Raw genomic sequence first — 24,382 nt, 5'->3', positions numbered from 1 at the left:
ATATGACTATCCACATTTGCCATCACATGGGAACTGCCATAGAGATCAAGTGAGAAGATGTAAATAATGATAAAAGCTTGAATTTGTTAAACGAGTTCCATATGTCAGGCATTGTGCTTAGTGAGTCCGAACACTACCAAGAAACAGATACTACTAATTCTTTTTACAGGTAAGGAAATTAGCATCAGAGAAGTTAAGTGATTTGCCTTAGGCCAGAAAGCCAGTAAGCTGGGAGCTGGGATTCCGGGTCTGACTGAGATCAAAACCCGTATTCCTCCTACTGCTTACACATCACAGCCTCTCCCATCCTATACCATAAGGTAAAACAACTTTTTATAAAAACGATTTTCTAGTATGTGGAGAGCAAGGGCAGGAAGAAAAGCAAGCTCCTTTTTGTGCTGAACACTGGAATTTGACACAACATTGTAAAATGATTATAAATCAATAAAACATGTTAAAAAAAAAAGTTCCTTTAAATCTGGCTTGGTGCAGGACTGACGTGAGGTCACAGAGCCGTCAGCTACAACTGCAGTCCTCTGTGCGGTCCTCCGACGTTCGTTAGGTAAGAGTTAGAAGGTGGCTGATAAAAACCAGCCTCAGCCCACGTGACGTTAACACCAACATCTGTGCAGCTGGCAGGAGTTCTCACGTAACACCTCACTTGATCATCATACCTTCCTTAATCACTGAAAGTTTAGAAAAACAAACATCTAAATGGGGACTGAGTCACCAACCCTCCAGAAACTCCTGAACACAATACACGTGCAATACTGATCGCTTAGAAGTAACACAGATAACGGAAGTTTTCCCTTTCTAGAGTTAGTCAAAAGCAGAAAGCTAGACATGAATCCAAATCTACCCTTTCCTCTACCAAAAAAAGTAATAATTCATTTTAAAATATGAACTATTAAAGTTTGCATTATAAGCAATGTCTTAATTAGAAAATGACATTTTCCAGGATTTATCGTAGACATTTGGTATTTGCTGGATGGACTGAGGATACAAATGAGAAAATCTAAAAAATACCAAGGTACTTTCTTTTATCTTACTCTTTGAATTTCAACTATATCTAGTATTGCTTAATGTTTCTAGCTTTCAGTAGCCTAAGAGAATAGAATTTTCGGGAATCTCTTGAGAAAAACAGGTTTCCATGGGGGTGCTCCCCTAAACTCATCTGGGGCCTGCAGGTGCTACAGTCGACCCAGAACCCCTCCCTCCCTGAGGGACCTGGCGTCCTCTGCACCCGCTGCTCCAGGGCCAGGGTGTGGCCCTCTCAATCTGCCTGGTTTGCGCTTCCCTCTCCTGGCAAAACATAAAAAGGGAAGCAGCAAGCTGCTGACCGCTGTGGGGCTGTATAAACCCCTGGGACTGCCCATATTCAGTCAGAAGTGTTCCCTCAGTAACCAGCTACAGCACAAACCAATTGTCCTGTCTGCTCCCTCACTGGAAATGCCACCACCCTTTTTCAGGGGAAAATTGTTCTGTTTTTTTTTTTTTTTTCTTCTAATTGATTGAAAAATCCTCCAACAATTTCTTTCAGATCTTTCTTAGACTTCTACTCCTTAAAACTCGGGGAGACATGGAAAGAGGAGCCTGCAGCCAGGGGTATGTTTAGGGGTTCTCTAGATCAGCACCTCTAGTTGGGGAAAGATGACAACCAGAACACGGGGTGACAGGGGAGGTACAGCGTCGTCTGGGAAAGACAGTGGCTTCAGAGACAGAATGCTGGGAATCCAGACGCGAACAGCATGCCTGGAACAAGTCACATAATCTCAACGTGCCTCAGTTTCCTCATCTGGATTAAAGGCATAACCACCACAAGATTCCTGTAAATTGCTAAGTGAGAACCCCACAGAGAGCACACTGCCGGGTTCATGAGAGCAAACGTAGGCAATGAATGACGCTCAAGCGGCCACTGACTTGTGTGGACGACGTAACTCCACACACAAATCCCTCTACTGAAGGAACCTACGGTGCAGGGACGTGCAGAAATGGACTGGCCAGGAAACGGGGAAGGGATGACTACTGACTTAAGCCTGATACATCTGATTTCCTGGAAACTAGAGGTTAGCAAGATATTCCCGCGAAAACGCCTGTCTCAGGAAAACACAACTTCCTCCCCGAGCCAGTGGGCTTTCACAGTTACGGCCAAAGCGAACTGTCAGTCTTGTTTCACTTCCTTTCCACCCACGAAAAGGCAGGCAGTACCCAGAGGAAGGAGAAATGGGAAGCCCCAACTGAATTAAAGAGATTTAAATAATCTAAGATTTATAGAAGTACCATGGGCTTGTCAAATAAACCCCAAAGTGTAGAAATCACATAAGTCCTAAGTTTAGAATTACCCTTTCTCGAGTTTCTGAAAAGAAGACATATTTCTATTTTCAACCTTTATTTTCTTTAAGATTTGTTGTCACTGTGTAAGACTAATTCAATGGTACAAACCACCAATTAGAATTAAGTTGTCAGGAAGACAGACACACACATACATATATTTATCTAGTGAGATACGAATAAAAAAAGAATATTCTGATTGGTCAAATAATTAGGTGAATTTACTACAGAAAGGTAGCTTTCATTTTCCAGCAGGGTGCATTCATCTGAAATCTAGCCATCTAGATTTGTGACAAAGAGTCTCACATAAGACCATGGATTGTCTATTTGATATGAGCAACCGACCCAGGGTCAAGACATCGTAAGCCTGAGTTCTGGATCTTCAAAGGAGGCTAAGATGCAATACTGAGAGACTGGGAGAGGAAGAGGAGGAAATAGCTCCTCTTCTTTGGGAAAAGGCCTATGAAAGTACAGAAAAGTTTTCCTTTGGCACTTTTCAACCTCCCTGTGCCCCTATCTCTTGGGACTTAGGGGAAAGAGACTTGATTAAATTAACTCGTGCATAAGTGTGGTGGTGGTGACGCTACACAGAATGAACCTCCCCTGGCATGAACAAAGAATAAGGACGAGGGAGGGAGGGAAGGTGGGGTACAATTTGGGGACGCCCAGACACCACCTGGCAAATGGGTCCTCCCAGCCCCACTCTGTGCCTGCCTCCCAGGGTCAGCACCTCTAGGGTCCCCAATTTCTAGGGATTCTTCCTGTCACTACTTCTGGAACCAGAGAGTCCCCAAATCTTAAAATCTTTTTCTTGGTAGAGGGTTAAAAAGATGTGGAGAGTTGGGAGAGGTTAATTATTTGTAAATCAAAGGCGAAAATGAATGATGGTCTTCATACAAGTGAAGGGTCACAGGTTATGCTCGACACAGAAGTCATCATCACTCTTTCAACTAATTGAAAGGCAAGAGCTGCTAAAATTTATCTAAAAACAAAAACAAAAACAAAGCGATGGGAGAATGTGGAAGAGAATTCAGGTTAACCAGTTTCTCTCAGAATCTAAAAACCTATCCTGTTACCAGCTGAGCCAGAGGTACAGATTCTAGGCATTTTACAATGTTATTTTCCTTAAATGCGACTAAGGACTGGAAAAGTTTTTTATTTTTACTTTATTTCATTTTTTGCCCCCCAGACTGAGGACTGGGGAGAGGATTATTACATTGTTCCCTTTATGATCTTACTACACTTTGATCAGGCTGTAATTTTAAAAAATCACTTAGGAAGTGGCTTACCAGATTTTTCAGCAGTGTGGACAGTTCCTTTGTAAGAGTCGAAAACTTGACAAAGGCGGTGCCAAGATCTGGGTTGTCTCGACTTAAAAAATTACTCCCAAACTTATCAAGAACTTGTGCATAGTTTTCTTCATTTTGTACATGATCTAAAAAAAGAAAAAGAGGAGTTGAGTTTGCCATAACAACGATTTACTCTGAACACTGATCACTAGAAACTCTCAAAAGGAAAGCAAAGAGAAACTGCATCAATTATTAACTGAACATGTCTGCAAGGTGGTTAGCAGCACACTGAGGGTTCTCACTCAATCAAAGGCGGTTTCCCCATTTCTATCAGAGCACTGAGTTCACTTATATTCCAATTAATCCACGGACTCCCCACACATTGAGGGGTCAAATTATCATCATGCTTCCAAGACATTAAGAGACTACGATGTTCAGCAAACAAGGAGAAAATTCTCCTTAGAAAATCAACCTTGGAATGCAAAAGAAACATCCACAGATTCTAATGTTTTTTTCTCTGCAATTAATCTAATTTCCTTTAATTTTTGTCTAAGCCCCAGGTCTGAGGAATAGCATTTGTAAGATGCTTCTTCACATATTAACTCCTGGTGCAAAATGTGCAGGTGTGGATCAGATGGACCTAGATTGCAAGATTGGTTTCACCACCTATGACATTGCTACCTTTAGTTTTTTAACTTCCATGGCTACTATCCTAGCTGGCACACAGCAGTATTAATACTTGTGAATAAACTGCCCCACTCTGAGCTTCGGTTTTCTGATCCATGGGATGCAGACTAATATCTACCTTACAAGACTGCGGTGCTCATGAGCTGCAATAAAATATACGCAAGTTTCTCAATAGAATGAACACTTCGTAAAGCAATGGTAATTCCCTCTTCAGAAGCACTTTCTCTGTTTGGCTTCCAGGATACCGCTCTCTCTTGACTGTCCTCGCACCTCATGGCAGCTCCTCACCAGTGTCTTTGCCGGCCCTTCATCTCCCTGACCTCAGTCTTTGGTCCTCTTTTCTTCCATGTCCATGCTCACTCTCATGGGCTCACACCAAACCTTATGGCTTTAAATGACTTCTATGAGCTGACAACTCCCAAACCGGTACCCCCAGCCCAGATCCAACCCTGAAATGTAGACATATATCAACCAACTGCCTGTTCAGCGTCTCCACTAGGATGCGCGATAACTATGCTCTGCCCCATTCTCCTCCTCCTGCAGTCTTCCATATCTCAGCGGGTTAAGGGCAAACACATTCTTGTAGTTGTTCAGGCTGAAACCCAGCAAGTCATACTTGAGTTTTCTTTCTCAGATCCCAGATGCAATCCACTGGCCTCGATCTTTAAAAATATATCCAAAATCTGACACTGTCTCCCCACCCACAAGGCTATCAACCTTTTGTAACATCACCTCTTGCCTGGATCACTGCAAAATTTCCTGCAAAGCTTCTTTGTCAAAGCTCATGTTCCCCTACAGTCTGTTTTCAGTATAGCAACCCAGTGTGATCCTGTTAAGTCATGGGAGACACTGCCACTCGTCACGGACACCCAGGTTCCCAATCCTTGCAGGCTTATGGAAAGGAGTACTGACGTCTCCACACCTTGAAGCAATAAGGCACTGACCAAGGAACTGTGAGTGGAGGTGGTGTGAACCACCTTCGTGTGGAAGCATTTCAGCTCTGCACCTGTCTCCTCCTCTGCCATGGACTACAGGGAAGTGCGACTCTGTACGGAGGCCCACAGTGGATGTCTGATGTTTATTAAACAAATAAATGAACAAAAAAGTATCTATCAAAATCATACCTTTAAAGGCTTAATTCAAACATCAGCTCTTTCTTTTGAAAGCCTTCCTTTCGGTGGCAATGATCCTTCCTTGACCCTAATTCTCTGTATCTCTACTGCAGTATTTTCCACCATATCGTATCATATTCGTGTAAGTACAACTCTCCATACCCCCAGACCACGAGAGGCAGGGATTCCCTCTGGCTGACCTCTGCAGCCCCACCCAACAAACCCCACCGCATGTGTTTCAGTGAGCTCAGCCTAGGAAGCTAAGACTCAGTAACGAGCTGTTGACTTGGATTCGTCGATTTGTTTTTCAGGAATTTAAGAAGCATTCACTTCTTAAATCTCCTAGGCTGTTCAATAATTGAGATGAAATTTAGAAATATTTCACTCTCAAACACACCCTCAGTAACTGCATGGGAGCAATGGGCACCACGAAACAGCACGAGCTGGGACTGGGGGACGTCCTGGGAAGGGGGTCTAAACACGACGAAGGAAACAAGCATCACGACGCACAGTGAAACGAAACGAGGCCCCAGCAGCCTTCTCATCATCACCACATTAAAAATGCATGGTGCCCACAGGGTATGTCAGCATTTCAGGCTGAGATATTAAAAAAAGATAAAACACAGCTCTGGTTACTGCCTAGGTTCACTCAGAGAATCGGCTCAGAGAAACACAAAGGCCGCATCAGCTGCACAGACAGGATGCACATGTCTGATCTCCCTCTAAGCTGGAGCCACCCCTGATAACCTCTGTCTGAGGCCAAAGAGCCTCACCTCGCCCCTGAGCATCCCACTCCACCTGACACCCCTTTCCGCTTCTGGAGGCCAGCAAGAAAGGGCTCAGCCGCCTGCTTCACTGCTCTCCTGGGAAGGGTCTCAGAGGTAAAACCTAGGTGGCAGGCTTGCTTTCTTTGTCTGAAATTATGAAATATTTCAGATGATACAAATCAAAATCATTAGTTAACAAAATACCCATGTGCCCACCGACCAATTAAGAAATAAAATACTGCAGAATACTTCCTCTCTCCCGCACCTTGTCCCCCTACCCAACCCCAATCTCCTCCCTCCCACCCTCCCTAGACACAGCCACGACCCTGAATTTGGATTTTCACACAGGAGTCAGAAAGTATTATGAGAAGCTCTCAGTTTGACAGACCCATCAAAAAATAAGATGGACTTGGCCAAGGCAGAGAGGGGTCCACCGGAAGTTGGTCGAGAACCTTCTCTGACCCAATTTTCACAGAGTTCTGGACTCTGCAAGGGAAGAATTATGCTTACTGGGCAGATGAAACAAAAAAATGTGAGGTGAGAGAGGCAGAAGGTGAGCCTGGATAAGTACAGACCAGATCGTGGGTCCTCTATGTGTGTGTGCGTGTGCGTGTGTGTATATATATGTATGTACACACACATTCATACATATACATGTAAATTCCGGGGTTTAGGGAAGGAGAGGGAACTAAAGGCTCTGGCTGGGGGAGCACTGTCACAGGCCGGGATGGGACTGGGGAGAAAAAAAAAACAGCCTCAGGACATGTCAGACAGCAGGACAAGCTCTGTCTCTGCTCTACCCCAGTGCTTGATAGCTTTTGGGAAGCTGGTAAAGTAGGGGCTGGTGAAGTAGGTGAGGACAGAGATTGAAGGAAAGATAAAATGAAAGAAAAAAAATAGGGTGAGGGAGAAATATGATTCATCCATTATAGGGACCCATGCTTTTCCGATACTTGCAGGGAAATTCTGGCATCCAGGGTACTGTTGCAGAATGCAAGATAATTCTAAGAGCTGAGTGACTTCTTTCAGCTCTGATAAAAGAACAAAATAATACAGTTTACCAGCTGGACCAGAAAGGGCCACTTAGTCAGGATTTCACCTGCTGGCATTTCTGCTGAGAGACGACTTAACATACACGAATCACCTTGCATGTTCCACATGGCTCGAAAGGGCCTTTACCTACATCCCAGCACTCAGTCGCCACAGCGATGCCTAAGTGGTGATTTATTACTCCAGGAGTAACATTGCTAATAGCTGGGCCGCTGAGCCTCAGTCCACACCAGCCCCTGCGCTCAGCACTTCACGCACAGCACTTCAAGTCTATGAGGTAAGTACTGTTATCATCCTCACTGCGTAGACACAAAAATATATGCTCTGAGGTCAAACAACTCATAAGTAAGGGAACTTAAATGAGAGATTTTAAATCTCAGAGCTGGGGACTTTTCTCCATGTCTTAAAGTGGGACAGACCCAGGTTCAAATCTCAAGTCTATCGCGTACATTCTGTTCTGTGGTGCACTGATCAAGCAACTTTACCTTTTTCTAAACCTCATTCCCATCTGTGAAATGGAGGTAATAATGGTACTGACCTCACAGAGGTATCGTGGAGATTAAATAAGACCCTGTACGGCATACGATCAGATTTTTATGACGACAAGGACCACACGATGGTGACCACAGCAAGACACCCATCCTGGGCCAGGAGGCAGGGGCTTCCAACAATACTCTGAAATCAATGCTTGCACTCGGAGTTTACATTCCTAGAGGCTGGCACTAACAAGGGCCTTGGGGATACATTAAAATTCAATATTCTTTGTAAAATACCTAGTATACCTGTCCAGTGAGGCCCCCCGCAGAATCTTCAGAGGCACAGCAGTCACGGTACAGGTCTTTCTCTCAGGGGCGTTTGCCTAACGGTCACCTGTTAGACCTTAAAGCTGGGAAACTCACAAACCCTTCCGACTGGGGCGCCAACCCCACCTTTGATTCTCTGTCTCTGCAATTACTGCTGCCATTTACTTAGCACCAACTGTGTCGCTGGATCCATCACAGAGAATATCCCCAAGCTCCAAGTCAGTGGTTTTATAGGCAAGAAAAGTGAAACTCAATGATGAAGCCAGATTAGGACCCAGCTTTGCTTGATTCCAAACCCCTTCCTTTCTCACTGACAGACTCAGGAAGGACCATCACGGACCTCAGAATGTGGGTCACAAATATCCATTTGGAATCTACTGTGTGAAAGGCTTAATGATAAACACTAAGGAAAAAAGGCAAGTAAGACAGACTTCCTGTCCCATAATAATGACAATGATATAATTATAATGATGATAACTATTAATAGTTATTAGCTGCAATAATAATAATAGCTAATTATAGTTTAAATTTTTGATGATTCAACGTGCCAGGAACTGTGCTAGGTATTTTTCCTGAGAATTCAATGCTCACAAGAACATGCTGGCATTATCCCCTTTTTATAGTCGCGAAACTGGTTTAGAGAGGGCAGAAGCTGCCTAAGGTCACGTGCTGACCGCCGAGCCTGTGCTCCTAGCCAGTGTGCTTACCTAAGTGTGGGAGCCCCTAGAAATCGTCTGATTTGAGTCAGATGTCAAGTGATTGGAGGACCTGAAGATCCAGGTCTTGGCTCCAGCCTCCTCTGTATGACCCTGGGCCAGGCGACTGCGGCTCTTAGAGGCCTTCATCTGTAAAGCAGGTCTAATAATACCTGCTCAGCCTGCTCCAGGAGGCTGACTGCTAAGAGGTAAAGATGTCATTATTGATGTGAAAGCTCTTTTGGGAAAACAGCAGCAGCAGTAACAACGGAGAACAATAGAGAACCACAAAGCATTACTTCCATTTAATGCGTAGAAGGCCTGGAAGGCACGCATCATAAATCTCCCCTAAAGAGCAGCCCCAGCGTGACCAGCACAGTGAACCTAATGTTCACTGAGGCATCGCCCTGGGTGGGGCAGAAATGCGGCTCTGAACTTCCCTCTGGTCTGGCCTGGCCATGTGCGACCTTGGAAAAGGCAAGGTCTAACTTTTCTGGCCTCAACTTCATATGTGAAATCCGACAGATTACATCTAGAAAGTACATGGCAAGTCTCTAAAATATCTTTAATTTCATTCACCCTGAGACCAAGAGCTGAAGTTCTGATGTGATGGACATTCAAAGAGAATCTCAACATCACAGTGATTTTGTTTATGTTTTTGTTTTTGTTTTTGTTTTGTTTTGTTTTGTTTTTTGGAGGGCTCCAGGATACACAGGACAACTGTGGACCAAATTCCAGGTCTCCCATTTATCAGGAGTGGACCGAGGGCAATTTCCATATCATCTCTGACCCTGCTTTCCTAACTGCAGTAATGCCTACCTGAGAGAGTTATCAAGTGAAATGGATGAGAAAAGCCTATAAAGTGCTTCAGCCAGGCCCTGACCTATGCTGGGTGTTTATGAAACAGGAGGTACCATCCCTCACTCCAAAGCAAGTCTTACTTCCTTAGCTCACCACACTCTCTTTCCTGGGAGTGCAGCTTCTATTCCGGGATCTTTCTGCAACTTACTTTACATGCCAAGAGTCCACAGCAACTTGTTTTTATCATTTCACTTTCGTAATATTAGAAAAATCTTCAGGAGGATAGAATACATGCACCGTCATACCACGATCATTCAACCAGGCCAAAGTTTTCCAGTCCACCAAGCTTCATCACAGTTTCAGCCTACTCTGCCTCTTTCAAGGTCAAATGCAAGTGTGACCTCCCAGGCAAGCTTGTCATTCACTCTCTCCTCAATCGCTTGCAATGCTCAGGTGCCCAGATTTACCTAATCTGTTGTTGTCTACCCACTTCCCAGCGCTGGGCCTGGCACACAGTTAGTGCTCAGTATTGCACGTAGTGAATTCTCCTGGAACAAGTCTTCTTTCTTCCTTCAAAAAAGACTCAGCCTGGGCCATGTGCCAGGGATGAAAATACAATGAGCTATAACTGCAATAATAAAGCCATGTAACGCATGTCATAAATCACAGTGCTGGCAGAGAGGGGGAAGTGACAAATTCTTTACTCTATCTGTAGCACAAATCGCACTTTTGTAAATTTAATTCCACTTGTTTTTAAAATTACAAAAATAATTCATATACTACTACACAGATGTATAAAGATTACTATTTCCTCTTCTCCAATCCTATTTCCTTAAAATAAGCAAAGTTAATAGTCTGGAGTGTAAACTTTCTCTATGCTTAAAAAATACACACACGTAAGAATTTTCTCCACTTTTCTCACTTTTAAAAAAACCAAATGTGGTATTGGATGTAAGACTCCACGGCTTGCTTTTTTCCTACTGAATAAAGATCAAGATATTTGATATAATTAAATCTAATTATTTTAACTGTGATTATATTCCATAATAAGCCCTACCATAATTTACATAACTATCCCCCTACTGAGAAACTTCTAATTTTTGCCACTGGAAACTAATGCAGCAATAAATATTCTTACACACAAGCTCTTACGTGCTGTTACTTTAGCTCTGGAAGGATATATTCACAAAAGCAGAATGGCTGAAGAATAGGGCATACATTTCAGATTTTAACTAATATTACCACGTTCAAAAAAAAAAATTGCCATGTGCCTTTCCGAAGAGGCTGGTTGTAGCAACCACAACCTGAACGGCAATGCAGATATAAAACGGTCTGTTTCTCTATCAACTCACCACATGTCATTATTCTTTTTAATTCCTGCCACATGGATGTGAAAAACTTGAATACGGTAAGCCTGAGTACCTTTCTGTACTTTACTGTCCATTCGTGTTTCCTTTTCGCCTATTTCCCCACGTACCCTAGTTTCCCACTGCTTGTCTTTTTCCTGTTTGTAAGAAAACTGTCTTGCATGAGGGATGGCAATCTTTTGTAATATTTGTCACAAATATTTTCTCCCATTTGTCTTTAAAAAAAATTTTTTGGGGGGGAGGTAATGAAGTTTATTTATTTAATATATTTTTTAGAGGAGGTACCGGGGATTGAATCAAGGACTTCATGCATGTTAAGCACGCACTCTATCACATGAGCTATAACTTCCCCCTTCTCATTTGTCTTTTAACTTTCTTTATGGTGTCCTTTGTCATACAGAACTTCTGAAATTTCATGTAGTCAAATATACCAATCTTTACCCAAAAGACGTTTGGGTTTCCTGCCTTGCTTATGCTCCTAAAAACCTTCTAATACTCGGCATTTTTTCTAAACATATAAATCTTTAATCCAATGCAATATATTTATTCATACAGCACGAAGAAGGGTTCTAATGTTATTTAAAATGTCCTAAAACCTTCTAATATTTAGTTCAGTTTTACTCTTTTAATATTTAAATACTTAATCCATCAGCAATGGATGTAGTCATATGTCATGAGGAAGAGTTCTGACTTTCCTCTCCTCTGTATGAAAATACATTGTTTATTTAACACAGCCTGTCATAGGCACCCATTTAATATCCGATAAATAAATGAATACATGGCAAAACTTGGATGGAGCAGGTTAGGTTTCACAAGAGATGGGAACTGAGTAGCAACCTGAAGAACGAACAGCTGGTTAGCAAGCAGATTGGGGTAATGCCCGTTCCAGGTAGGAGGCAAGAGCCTACCACAGAGGCACCGTCAAGTACCCAGGGATTAAGAAGCTAGTGCCTGCTTAAGTGTGGAGAGACACGGCGTAACTAACACAGGGCCTTGGGTCTCTCTAGAGCTCACTGTCTTCAGTCTAGAACCAGGGATGCTGAGTTTAAAAGCACTGCCCTCCATCCCTGTTCATGGTCAGACTGGTGCTCAGATCCCCTTTCCCACGCCAATCCATGAAGCCAAACATCCATCTTGTAAATTTGAAAACAACCTGTTTTAATTTTATAGACACCATGTCATTGGGGGATGAAGGCTGGATTTTTGAGTCCAAAGTCTGTATTTTCTGACATATAACATTCTCCAGTTCAGAGAGAATTTCCACTTGATTATGAGCAGTTCTTTCATATCCCTGGGCCCCAGTTTCCCCACCTGCTCCCACCGCCACCTCCTGCACAAATCTATTGTTACGATTAAAGGCAACATCCTTGGAGGCAGAAAGCCCTTTGTACATTTTTTTTTAAATTGTCTTTCTCCATACCACTTTGGATGATTGATTCCTCTGATTTTTCAAGGTCATTTTGAATTTGGATTTGTTCCTTCAAAGTTCTAGCCAAGCTTCTGCAAGAATGTGATCCAGCCCCTGGGGTGTTATCTGGAAACTCAGCAGGCAGACTCCCATTTCTGCAGCACTGACAAATCCATTAACTAACAGGGCCTGAGAAAGGATGCCTGCAGAGTTCCACGGGGCTATTACTCAGCATTTAAAAACGGCACTTGAACATCACTCCATTATGGCAGAAGCAGAAATGTTCTCTCTTCTGGCTCCATTATTCAGGCTTCCTAGCTGCCAGATAAAACACACATCACACTTCGGTTTGCTGACGGATCTCAAGGTAATTTTAATGCTTTGGGATCTGGTCCCTAAGAAGAGCTAGAAAAGAGACAACCAACTCCTTTCCTCCCCCAGTGTCCCACAGCATGAGTGCCCATCGTCTAACAGAGCCGAGCTTTCTCAGAAACAGGTGTACTTCAGGAAATACGGCTCCACATTTTACGATTAATTCATAAACTTTCATCATGCATCCGCACTGAGACACAAAGGTTATTTAGGCCACTGGGTTTGTGGCCTTGGGTGCATCTCGTAGTCCTTCATGGCTTTAGTTTCTTGATTTATAAGTTATGTGGAAAATAATCAGAGAGAAAATAAAACCTCAAGACCCCAGGAGGGGCAGGCCTGGCAGATGGGGTAGCCTATAGGCTAGCCTGAGCAGATACCCTCTGGACCGGTGCTCCCAAGACTATTTCTGATCATCCATTCTCATCATTAAAACATTTTTAAGCATATATTTCCAATCAATGCTTACGTATGTAACCATTCATTTATGTATTAATCACACATATATATTATGTGCTAACATACTATTTATATCAATCAATGGTTCTGATCTCAATTTCAAGGGCACCAAAAGCCCCTAAAACTGACTGAAAAATTCTGTCTTGCAAGTTTTTTTTTTTTTTTAAATTCAGAGAAGGTTCACTTTTTCCCTCACGTTAAAAGGGATCTACAACCTGAGACCGGTCAGAGTCACAGAAGAAAAGTGAGCTGAATCTAAAGACCAGGCTTCTTGCTTTCGATGGGTGCAGAGTACAGTGAGGTCGAGGGAGGCAACAGCACATGACTACAGAAGAGATCGAAAGGTCACTGGGGAAAGGCATCAACTCCCCTTAGGGTGTGACTATGCACTTTAGGTTGCAAAAGAATTTTTTTTTAAATAGAGAGGAAAGTACAAACGCAGTCCCTTACTACCGCAAATCATGCACTTGAGAGTCCCCAGCTTGGGGAAACTGCAGGGCTCAGCACATCCGGGGTGCAATGGATGAGCCTCGCCCTGGGAAAACCACCTTGGCCATCATGGTGTCTCCCCTGCCAGGTAAGCCTGCTGCAAAGGAGTCTTCCTCTCATTTTATAACCACTAACTCTTTCATAAATAGACATGGTAAAGATCATCTTCTCTGTTTCATAGATAAGAAAATGAGGTCCTGAGAAATGAAGGGACTTGCTAAGAAATGTAAGCGACTTCTGCCTAGGGCAGAGGTCACATCCCAGCTCTCCTGCTCCGGGGCCACTGCTCTCCCCCAACTCCTCACAAGGCACGCAGCACAGAACACCCCCAAACACAACAGTCACACAGGCATCTCCACTCGGAACTCCTGGAAAAAGGCCTCTCCCTGAGGGAGGACAACAGACAAGCAGGAGGAAGGCTGTGGAGGGACACGTGCGGATGTCACTGCAGTGTGCCATGTGTGATGGAGAATGCACACAACGAGAAAGAGTTTAAACAGAAACCCAGCAGATTTGTATTTTCTTTTCTATCAAACATGTTCATACACATTATACTTCCACAGTGAGAAAAAAATCTAAACCGAAAATGCCATTAAAAAAAAATCAGCCCCAGGTGTTCCAGGGTAGCAGTGCCCTGCAATTCTCCACAGAGAAAAAGTGTATGTGTGATCAATTATCTGAGATGGGAAAGAATATCCTTCTGCTGTCTGTGAATGCAAGCGACAAACCGTCCATGCAAGTCATCCTCTGACAGCCCCCGAGTGTTCTGTCCTACGGGACTGATGCTCCGCGAACACTTCAGAATCAATAGCAACTTGCTTGATTTCCATACCCAAACAGGGCATCAGAAAAATCAATAAGTAGTTATCTTTCTGGGCTAAAGACTCCACTGGAAAGTCCCTCCAGTCCTGGAAACAAATACTTTAGAATTCTTGCCCACACCCAAAGCCACAAATGCAACTCAACACACACACAACTGCTTCCAAGGGGTTATCGCAGAGCACGGTCGCCTTTGCGTGAAGAACCGTGATGGAGCTGCTTCACATGTGATAGTCTAGGTGGTGGGAGAGCATGTGCCAAAGAGGAATGGTTTAGGCAAACCTGGAGAGAATATCATGCACAGAAAAAAACCCAAAGACCCTGGTTTTCCTCCAGACCCTGCAACAGTTTAAGTGAAACGTCTTTATACAGGAAAAAGTAATCTGAATTTGCTGAGGTATCAGTCATCCAAGTCAAAATGCAGTTCGCAGTAAGAGGCAGCGAGGTACAGGCAGGCTACAGAACCCTGACTGAAACTGTCAAGGAGGGTCTGCTCAAAGGAGGAAGGTGCTCCTGAAGGAAACCTATAGCTCGTCGCTAACCTGAATCTTTAAATGCTAAAGAGGATTAGTAGAGAAGGACGGAAAAACCACGAATGGGGTTACACATCTGTGCCTTTACCTGATGCGATTTAACTTAGTAAATCTGAAAGAACAAGACAGAGAGAGCAAAAACAACGTAAGAAGCACCAGGGCCCCCATTCCTCTCAATAAGCATGTGTCCCGGGGGCAGGAGGACTGATGCCACCTGCTCTTTCTTCACCTGCTCAAAGAGGGAGCCTCTCCCTGGGCTAAAGGTGACTGGCTTAAAGATGTGTGTGTGTGTGTGTGTGTGTGTGTGTATCTGTGTGTGTATCTGTGTGTGTGTGTGTGTGTATCTGTGTGTGTGTTAAACAGCAGGGCTCCTAAAGGAACGCCAGTACTTTGCAAAAACACCAAAGGAGTTGCGATTTAAATGTACTTTATAGGCCATCCAAAGATTTTCAAGGCTTATTTTGACCCCATGGGTTACTTTCTATTTACCCAGACCTTAAAACTTAACCTCAAATAAAGCATGAATGTAGGTAAATACATTTTACTTTGCAATAAACTGAGTTCAAGAGTAAAGAAATCACTGCTTATCCTGTTCATCCTATTACCCACTCCCCTCTCTGGCACTTAATAGTTTTGACTGAATAAATGAAATCCCAATTTTTAACTCCACTAACCTGAGCTGAAGTTATACCCCTCTTAAGTCATTTGTCATATACCATCATATATTAATTATTTATGCAAGTCCAATTGCCCTAAAGCATAGTAACCTCCTGTGAGCCAACAGTGTTCTGTCAATTCCTTACAGCTATATGCTCAAGAAGTGCTTAATAAATTAATTACTCGTATATAATTTTAATAAACAAAGGTCTGTAGCTGATAACTTGACAGAGTAATTTGTACTACAACAAGGCTCTTGTCAGTAACAATGAAAAATGATGGACAAAATATAAAAAAACCATTCGAAGCCACTGGAGAGGAAACAAAAATATGAAGAAACAGGAGGGGATATTATCCTTCAAGGAAGGGAACTGCTCTGGGGAAGACCACATTTAACTGAAGGCAGACTTCGGTCCATGCTGGGCAAGGAGTACAGAACTTCAGCAGCAAGTGGCCTGTTACTGAGCTGAGGTGCCAAAGGTCAGAGTTCAAGATTGCATTAGCAGCTGGAAATTAATGGGGGGGGATTTTAGAAAGGAGGAAGTCACAGAAAGGAGAACCCTCAAATCTGTATATAGTCTCCCTTCAAATCCTTGACTGACCTTGAACTGCACATGCATGAATGATAAGCCCAGCGGAAAACGACATCTTAGAGCTGAGCAGATTTCAGCCACTTCCCAATGCCGAGAAAGTATGAATTCAAGACGCACAAAGTTGGCAGGGCTTGGTAAACACTTCAGGCTGAAACCCCAAGGTCCATGCCTTCGGACTAAGGGCTATATTCTAGGAGTAGGGGCAAAACTAAAACTCACCCTAAGAAAAAGTTTTACAGGATCAAGGTGATGGTGATCACTAGCAATTTAACAATGTACTTTTAAAACACACTTCACAGAAGAAGAACAGAATCCGGAGTCTCTACAACATGCAATTCACCGTGTCTACCATGCAAACATATTACTAAACATGCAAAGAAACAGAAAAATATAGCCAAAAATCAAGAGAGAAAAAGACGGTCAAGAGACTGAGAACCACAGACAACCCTGATGTTAGATTTAGTATATAACAACTTTAAAAATCAGTATTATAAAAACATTCAAGAATCCATAGGAAAGGCTGGATAAAATGGGTGAAGAGATGAAGAATTTCAGAGGAGATATAAATTCTCAAAAAGGACCAAATGGAAATCCAAGAACTAAAAATTACAGTATTGAAATAAAAAATTAACTGGGTGAGACTAATAGCAGACTGGACACTGCAGAAGAAAGCAGCAGTAAACTTGAAGACAGGTTAAGTAGAAATTATTCCAACTGAAGCACAAAGAGCACAAAGACTAATAAACAAAGTCTTAATGACATGTGGGGACAACATCCAGCAGTCTAACACAAACGTAACTGGAGTCCCAGAAAGATAAAAGGATATGAGAATAAATAAACTATTTGAATAAATACTAGCTACAGTTTTTTGCAGCTCTGATTAAATTTTTGCAACTAACTATAATTATAATAATTATCACTGATTACTATGTCCCAGTATCACATTCAGTGTTATATATGTTCTCCCCAATTTCCACAATAAGGTAGGCATTACCGCCCCACTTTAGGAATAAGAAAACTGAAGCTTGAGGTGGGGTGGGGGGCAAGGTGATGCCATTTGCACACATCTCCATGGTAGTGGGTCTAGGATGACAAACTAGCCTTGTCCTGAATCTCTCCCCAGTATTTCAGAAAGCCTCAAGTTGATGAAGATGAAGGTAATCATCCCCACCACCAACACTGGGTCTGAATCACTCATGTTAATTCTTCACAACAGTCCAATGAGATAGAAACTATTTTCCCACTTTCAAAAATGAACAATCAACTGCTCAAGGCATTCTCTGTCCACATGTTCCCCACCACCAATCAGGGCTAAATCAGCATTTGATCCCAAATCTGTCTGAACTAAGCCACAGTAAATGAATGCGGGTGGCATGTTTAGCCTATGTAAGAGAATATACTGCTTTAAGTGCATCACTGTTCATGCATGAATTAGGCTAACTATCAAGGCCTTAGTAACAGGAGTGGGCTGGGAGAGATACTTTGTGGAAAGTCCTAAAGTCCAGCTCTAGTTTGTATCTGAACTATCAAAACTGCTCCCCTTTTTAACTGACCTGTCTCACAGTTTCATGCTACGGATCACTGCTTGTTTTCCTTGTCTCTCTTCACATGTGAAGCACTTCAGGGCGGTGTGCCCACAAGTTCTGCACCCCACTGGATCCTTTACGCCCTGCTGGGGGTTAGTCACTCACCTCTGACAGTTAATAACCTGGCAATTCTGCCTCAGCAGCTCGAGGATCATGAAGAACTAGGTTTCAAAACTTGTAGCTACTTACTAGCTGTGTAAGTAATTTAAAGCAGGTTCCTTCACTCCTAACCTGGGGATGATAATGTCTTCCATACAGGACTGTTGAGATGATTAAGTGACAACAGGCACCTGGCATATAGTAGGCACTCAACAAATGGTGGCTATAATTTATTACTTCTATTAAAATTGGACCATTAAGGTACAGAAACATGTTTTTTTATATTCACCCTTAACAGAGTATTTTTGTTGTTCATCTTGAGGCTTTAAAAAACCCCAAACTACTGGTTGTGGAATGAGTGCTCCCAATTTCATTTACAGTCAGTTAATTTCCCATGAAGCATGTACCCATAAGTTGCCAGCAAACATTATAAAAAATTAACTCATTTAAAAATTGGGAGCACTCATTCCAGACCAGCAAATGAGGAAGTGCATGTGCACACACACTCCAGACAGCTTCTGATTTGACACTTTCTTTTTTTTTAATTGGAGGTATCAGGGATTGAACCCAGGACCTTGGGCGTGCACACACTCTACCACTGAGCTATACCCCCCAACCTCCAATCTGATTCCAAGTGACAGAGTGTCTGAGCCAAAGGCTTGAATACAAAAGCTGTCAATTTCCAAAGAGCCTGGAGTTTTAAGAGTATTCTGGAAAGAGACTTCAATTTTCTAAAGGCAGTTTAAAAAATTCCTCTGGTTTTATACCCACATCATTTGAGGAGTAGTACTCTCTCCTTTTGGAAAAGTCTCCTTTCTTGACCATTCTGAAGGAATTCATTATTTTTATTTGTTTTCACCTCTTAAGAAGTAATAATGGACCCACAAAAATGCAGAATGCCTTGAAGGCCCAAAGTAATTTGTTTAGATTTTGCTCAAATCGCTACCCCCAAATCTATTTACAGTATTTTTATCGAAAGCCTTCACTTCTAAGGGACTAGCATTGCTTATTTATTTATACTAACAATCTTACTTTAATTCAAAAATTAAAAAAAAATCAAATTATCACCCACAAACTCGAGAAACAACAAATAGGAAAACACACAGACTATGCTCTCTGTATACCTCTTGACATTTTATTCTTTTGCATCTTTCTATTAAAATTCTCTTCTATTTTACCTCTATCTATCCATCCCTGTTAAGAAAACTCTTTCTCCCCACTGAAAACCAGAGGATTGGAAATACCATTATAATTAAGACTCAAAACTTAATTACCAACTCTACTTACAACTCACCTCACATTATACCTTTAAATTTGAGAAAATGTTAACTAAAGAAAGCAGCTAAAATGAAGTTCCTTGGATACAAAAACATTCACTTCCCAGCCACCGATGAATTTATTAGCACTTTACCTTTAAAATCTTAGATTTCATTACACATGATGAGCTATTTCTTAAAATAGATAAATTATCAAAATGAAAATCTGAGGTGAACATTACACTTTAATTTTGCTTTAAAAACCACAAATGTTCTTATAAAACAACTCACTACATAATCCTAACTGAAAATGAAAGCAGAATAAAAGAGAAGGCAACAAGAAAGCCAAGTGCTTCCTTTCCTGACATGAAAAAGCTATGGGACCACTTACGACAATTTAGCTACATTTTAGAAACAAAACTGCCATATCATATGCTTGTAATCAAATTATATACCATTGTCGTTTTTTCCTTCACTAAAATTAAGGGATTTAAAAGTCCCAACTTTCAGACTAACAATGTTATAGAGACTTCTAGTGGGTACCATGTGTTACGAATAAACTAAAATATATTCCAAATATATCTTGGCATAAATCGCAAGGAAGCCACCATAGGATAATGAAATACACATTTTGATTTGTGCAAAAAATTTTATTACTATTTTTTAATCACAGAAGAAGATCTAGCAGAGGAATGTCCTGGGTCTTTATTGCTAAGGAAAGATGTATATGTGTGTGTTTAGGTAATAATATATTCAAAACGATCAATGAATTCAACTCAGTCATTTGATAGAACAACAAATTTGGTACACCCATGCTTTCAATGAACCACATGACTCTTCCAATTTATAAAAGCATAGTGTGTTATCACTTTGTTTCTCATCAGCACTGAGACACAGTAAGCTCTTCTTTCTCAAGAGACATACACTGACTTACACTGGACCCACCATATGCATACGCATGCCCAGGCTAGTAGGGGCAGAAATCCTATGACTGCCAGCCCGACTTCTACTGCTCTGACCTCAGGTCTCACCTAAAGACCGAGAGCAAGGTGTGAGTCACCTGAAGGTTTGCCTGGGGCTAAGTGGTCGTTTTTGGTCGGACACCTCTCTCCACAGGGCTGCTCGAGTGTCCTCACAGCATGGTGGCTGGCTTCCTCCAAAACAAATGAAAGGGTTGGGGGGACCCAAGTGGAAGCCATTTCTTTTACGAGCTGGCCTTGGAAACAACACGGCATCACTTTCGTCACATTCTCCTCATTAGAAAAAAGTTCAAAGTCTGGCACGTGTTCCAGGGAAAGAAAATTAGGCTCCATCCTTTGAAAGAAAAAGTGCCAAAGAATTGAAACATTTTAAAATTTCTATAATGTTCAAGAAATTACTAGCTGTTTTAAACGTATATTCGGGGGGTGAAGAGAGAGAGTGGGGAGAGGAGGAAGGAATGCACACCAAGGCAAACTCTCTACATGACAATATAGTCCACAGTTTAATACTGTTAAGACTTTAAACCTTAGAAACAACATAGGACAACTGAATGGCTTGGAAAATTTCCTCTTGACCCAAGCAGCGCATGGAACTCAGTTTTTTTTTGTTTGTTTGTTTTTAAAACGTCCTCATACACAGCAGGGACAAATAAGAGAGAGACAAATTGCAGAAGCCATTTCATACTAAAGGGCTTGCAGGGGGATAATTTGTTTTCCCTATAAAATTTCAGTTATTATTATACTATTTACTAACCAAAACTGACAAAGCTTATGTGCAAAAATAATAAAATACATTTTAAGAGTAAGACCTTTCCTCCATCTCAACCATCTTTCAAATCATTCTGGGGAGGTAGGTGGTTGGTAGTCTCAAACCAGAAATACAGAAATGCGTCTTGAATCTTTAAAGAACATCAGATGGGTTTCGTGTCACTTAAGCACTGTGAGAAAACAAGAAAATTATGAAAACATATTGGGAAACAGACACCAGGGTTCAGCCTCTTGTGGCTTCTTTGGATGCCGCCAAAAGCTCAAGGATGGGAATGGCCTGGATTCCACTAGGCATGTATCATGGAAAGATCTGCAACATCACTGTTTTACTCACTGAGCTATTTTTTAAGAATTAAATGTCACAGTGCTGCCCACACAAACTGACCAAAAACCCGGGTGTGCTGTAATCGCTGGTGACTGCAGAAACCGTATTGGGCCCCAGGAGTTGCTGAGACCTGGGCTGATCGGCACACTTCCAGGCCACGGGAACGATAACTGCTTTTGTGGTCCCCACCTGGGAACCACCGAAGTCATCCCAGGGACTGCGACGCTGGGAGGTTGCGTGTGATAGATTCATTCATGAATATGCACGATTAGTGAATATTTAACAGCCACTGACACAGAGCTTCCTGGGGTCCTTCCCAACCAGCTGACAAGCAGTAATTCACTCCACGCTTGTTGAGCCCCTGCCAAGCGTCAAGAAGATCCAGAGTAGCTGCAAACAGCAAGGCTGGAGGAGCCAGGCTCTCCTTCCAGCCCCTGCTAGCTGCAGCTTCCTGGATGAGACCATCTGGCTCTTTAAGCTTCAGCTTCATTGTCTACAGAATGGGGATAATGGCAGGCCTACCTTAAAGGCTCGCTGGGCTTAGCTTAGAGCATGAACACCCACTAACTGGCATGCCCTCCACAGGTGTTCCTCTCAGCACGCTCCTCATCTGCGCCAGATCCCTCTTGCTCTTTCCCTCCTGTAAGCTTTCCTCCAGGGCACTTGCCAGTGTCTAGCCATAAGCACTTTCTGATTTGATGATCTGATTAATCTTTCTCCATCCTACTGGGCTGTAAAATTCATAAAGGCAGAGAGTCTGTCTGATTTGTCTAAGACACCCAACACCCAGCACGGCGGTATGCAACAGGTGCTCAATAAATGTCTGTTAAGCTCATAAGCTATGCTGGCAAATGCACAAAGCATGAAGCTGAGAGACCCAACACCGGCACTCATCAAGGAGATCCAAGTCCTCTGCAGCAGGTCCCACCCCAGCTGTTCTGGGAGTCACCTAGGGAGCAATTCTGTTGTGAGCCCAGTACCGGGACCTTACTCTGGAACAGCCCTGGGAGCGAGGGCCTGAGGGAATCCATCTTTCTGTGTTTTAAGTGTTCTTCGGGTGATTTTAATGGACAGTCGGGACTGAGACTCACTGGTCTAATGCAAGAGAGACTGGCCCACAATTACAGCACCACGGGATGTATGTTCTATGGCCATGAAAGGACTTCCGTGACGAGGGAAGCACCCGGGGTCTGCACTGTCCAATGCTGTGGCCACTGGTCACACACGGCGACTGAGTACTCAAAATGCGGCTATTGAGACTGAGGCCTGAATTTAAAGTTTTATCTTATTTTAATTAATTAAAATTTTAAAAAGCCATGCATGACTGGAAGCTTTTCCATTAGCTAGCGCAGACCTAGGGCAAAGTGGACAATTCTGAATTCTGGTGGCGGAATTCAAAGCTCAGCTAGCTGCAGCCCCCAACCACAGGAGAGTGCAACCTGGCAGAGGAAACGACAACCAAACTACATTCACCCTTCAACTGTCTACCTCACACACATACAACAGGGAGAGGGACAACCTCTCCCTCCCACCACCCCCAGGACGGCTGGGACCAAGGAAATCCTTTAAAGAAGCATGTCCCCAAGTCCAGGAGCCTCTGCGTGAGCTACCGAATGATGTGGTCACTGTGGCAAAGGGTGGAATATGTCTTGGGGAATAAAAAGTCACATGGAGCCCCCAATGGAATAAATACGGCAGCAGCTCAGAGCTGTAAACCCGCGGTCTCCCTTTGTGACTCACAAGCTGAGAGCCTCGAGCACACACCATAACGGTACGGAGAACTGACACTTATTCCTGAGGTAGATAAAGGCTCATTAAGCTCTTTATAAAATCAGGCTGGTCCAACATTATCTGCAGAAGGACTGAGTTAATACAGAGAAGGCACCCATGCTACTGACCTAGCTGCCACTTTTTCTCATCTACCACATGTTAAGCACATACTACGTGGCAGGCAGTGTGTTAGGGGCCTTAAGTAATACCTTACTTTGTCCATATAATACTCTGTAAATTAGGTATTATTTTCTTATTATATGATGAAGCAATTTAAGACGCATGGAAATTAAATAATTGATGAATTCAACAAGGAGTGACAGAGCTAGGATTCAAACCTAGATTACACTACACCTGAGCGTCCTTTTTACGGAAATTATAGAATGTTTTATTATGTAGACATACCATTGTTTAACAAATCCCCGTTTGTTTTGTTTTTCCAAATCACAGTCAATGCTTTAATGAACCTACCTGTATAAAAAGCATAATACACACAATACGTACAGAAAAACACATAAGCCCTAAGTGTTGTGTTTGATGAATTATCAAAAAGTGGACTTAACTATGTAACAGCCCCCCACCCCAAATTAAGAGACAATACCAGCACCTCAGAGGCTCCCCGGTGCCACCACCCAGTTACTTACTCCACTCACCTCCCCAAAGAGCTAGTACCTGTAACGGGCCGACCACCTCGTGAGAGCTCATTAGAAAGAAGCTAAGACAGAAGTTATAAATTAGTTATATAATTCAGGCCAAGACTTAACAACAGCACTGGGTCACTACATAAGTAGACAACTATAATTTATCTACTTTAATTAGAACTTAGTGTTCTATTGGATATAAAGAAATTAGAGAGAGCGCTCAAGGACCCAGGATATAAAATGTGTTAATTAAGATTGTACAGTGATCTAAGCCTGGGGCGTGAAAGAAGACAAGAGATGATGAGGTTTCCAGTAATGAGACAATCGATCCTCAGCTCTGATGAGGAGGGAAGGACCTGAAGGATCCGGGCGCTGAGTTTTGCCTTGTTCCATGTTTCTTTCAGCTCTATAATGTTATCACAATTGTCAGTACATAAATAAATACAATATAAGAAATACAAATTTACTGAACTCCCATGAGGTGGTAGGCCCTTTATAGATATTAACTAATTAAATCCCTTTAATGATGCTATAATATCATGATCCCCATTTTACAGTGAAGAACACGGAGGTTTGAAAAACTGAGGTAACCAGCTCAAGGTCTCGCTGCTGGTAAGGAGCAGAGCAACGATGCAAACCCACACCTGTCCAACTTCAGAGCCCTGCCTTTCCATTCTATTCTGCTGCCTCCCCTCCTCCCAGGTGTTCTGCTATGTTACAGACAACAG

At 42.6% G+C, this 24,382-nt stretch overlaps 1 protein-coding gene and 1 non-coding gene across 6 annotated transcripts in view; both read right to left on the bottom strand.

The window, feature by feature from the left end:
* The window catches only part of ASAP1 (ArfGAP with SH3 domain, ankyrin repeat and PH domain 1), a 313,187-nt gene that overhangs the window by 102,587 nt on the left and 186,218 nt on the right, over positions 1–24,382 (bottom strand). For all 5 annotated transcript variants that reach the window (XM_064476843.1, XM_064476844.1, XM_064476839.1 and 2 more), the window contains one exon: positions 3,621–3,766. In XM_064476843.1, coding sequence (XP_064332913.1) covers positions 3,621–3,766 — 146 coding nt within the window. The remainder of the gene's footprint in view (positions 1–3,620; positions 3,767–24,382) is intronic.
* Positions 13,560–13,723, bottom strand: LOC116149056 (U1 spliceosomal RNA). The gene has a single exon (XR_004132691.1). It is a non-coding gene; the product is annotated as a U1 spliceosomal RNA (small nuclear RNA).

This window comes from Camelus dromedarius, chromosome 20 (genome assembly GCF_036321535.1).
Source record: "Camelus dromedarius isolate mCamDro1 chromosome 20, mCamDro1.pat, whole genome shotgun sequence".
Lineage (NCBI taxonomy): Eukaryota > Metazoa > Chordata > Mammalia > Artiodactyla > Camelidae > Camelus > Camelus dromedarius.
Note: the sequence above shows the minus strand (reverse complement) of the source record. Positions and strands in the feature narration are given on the sequence as shown.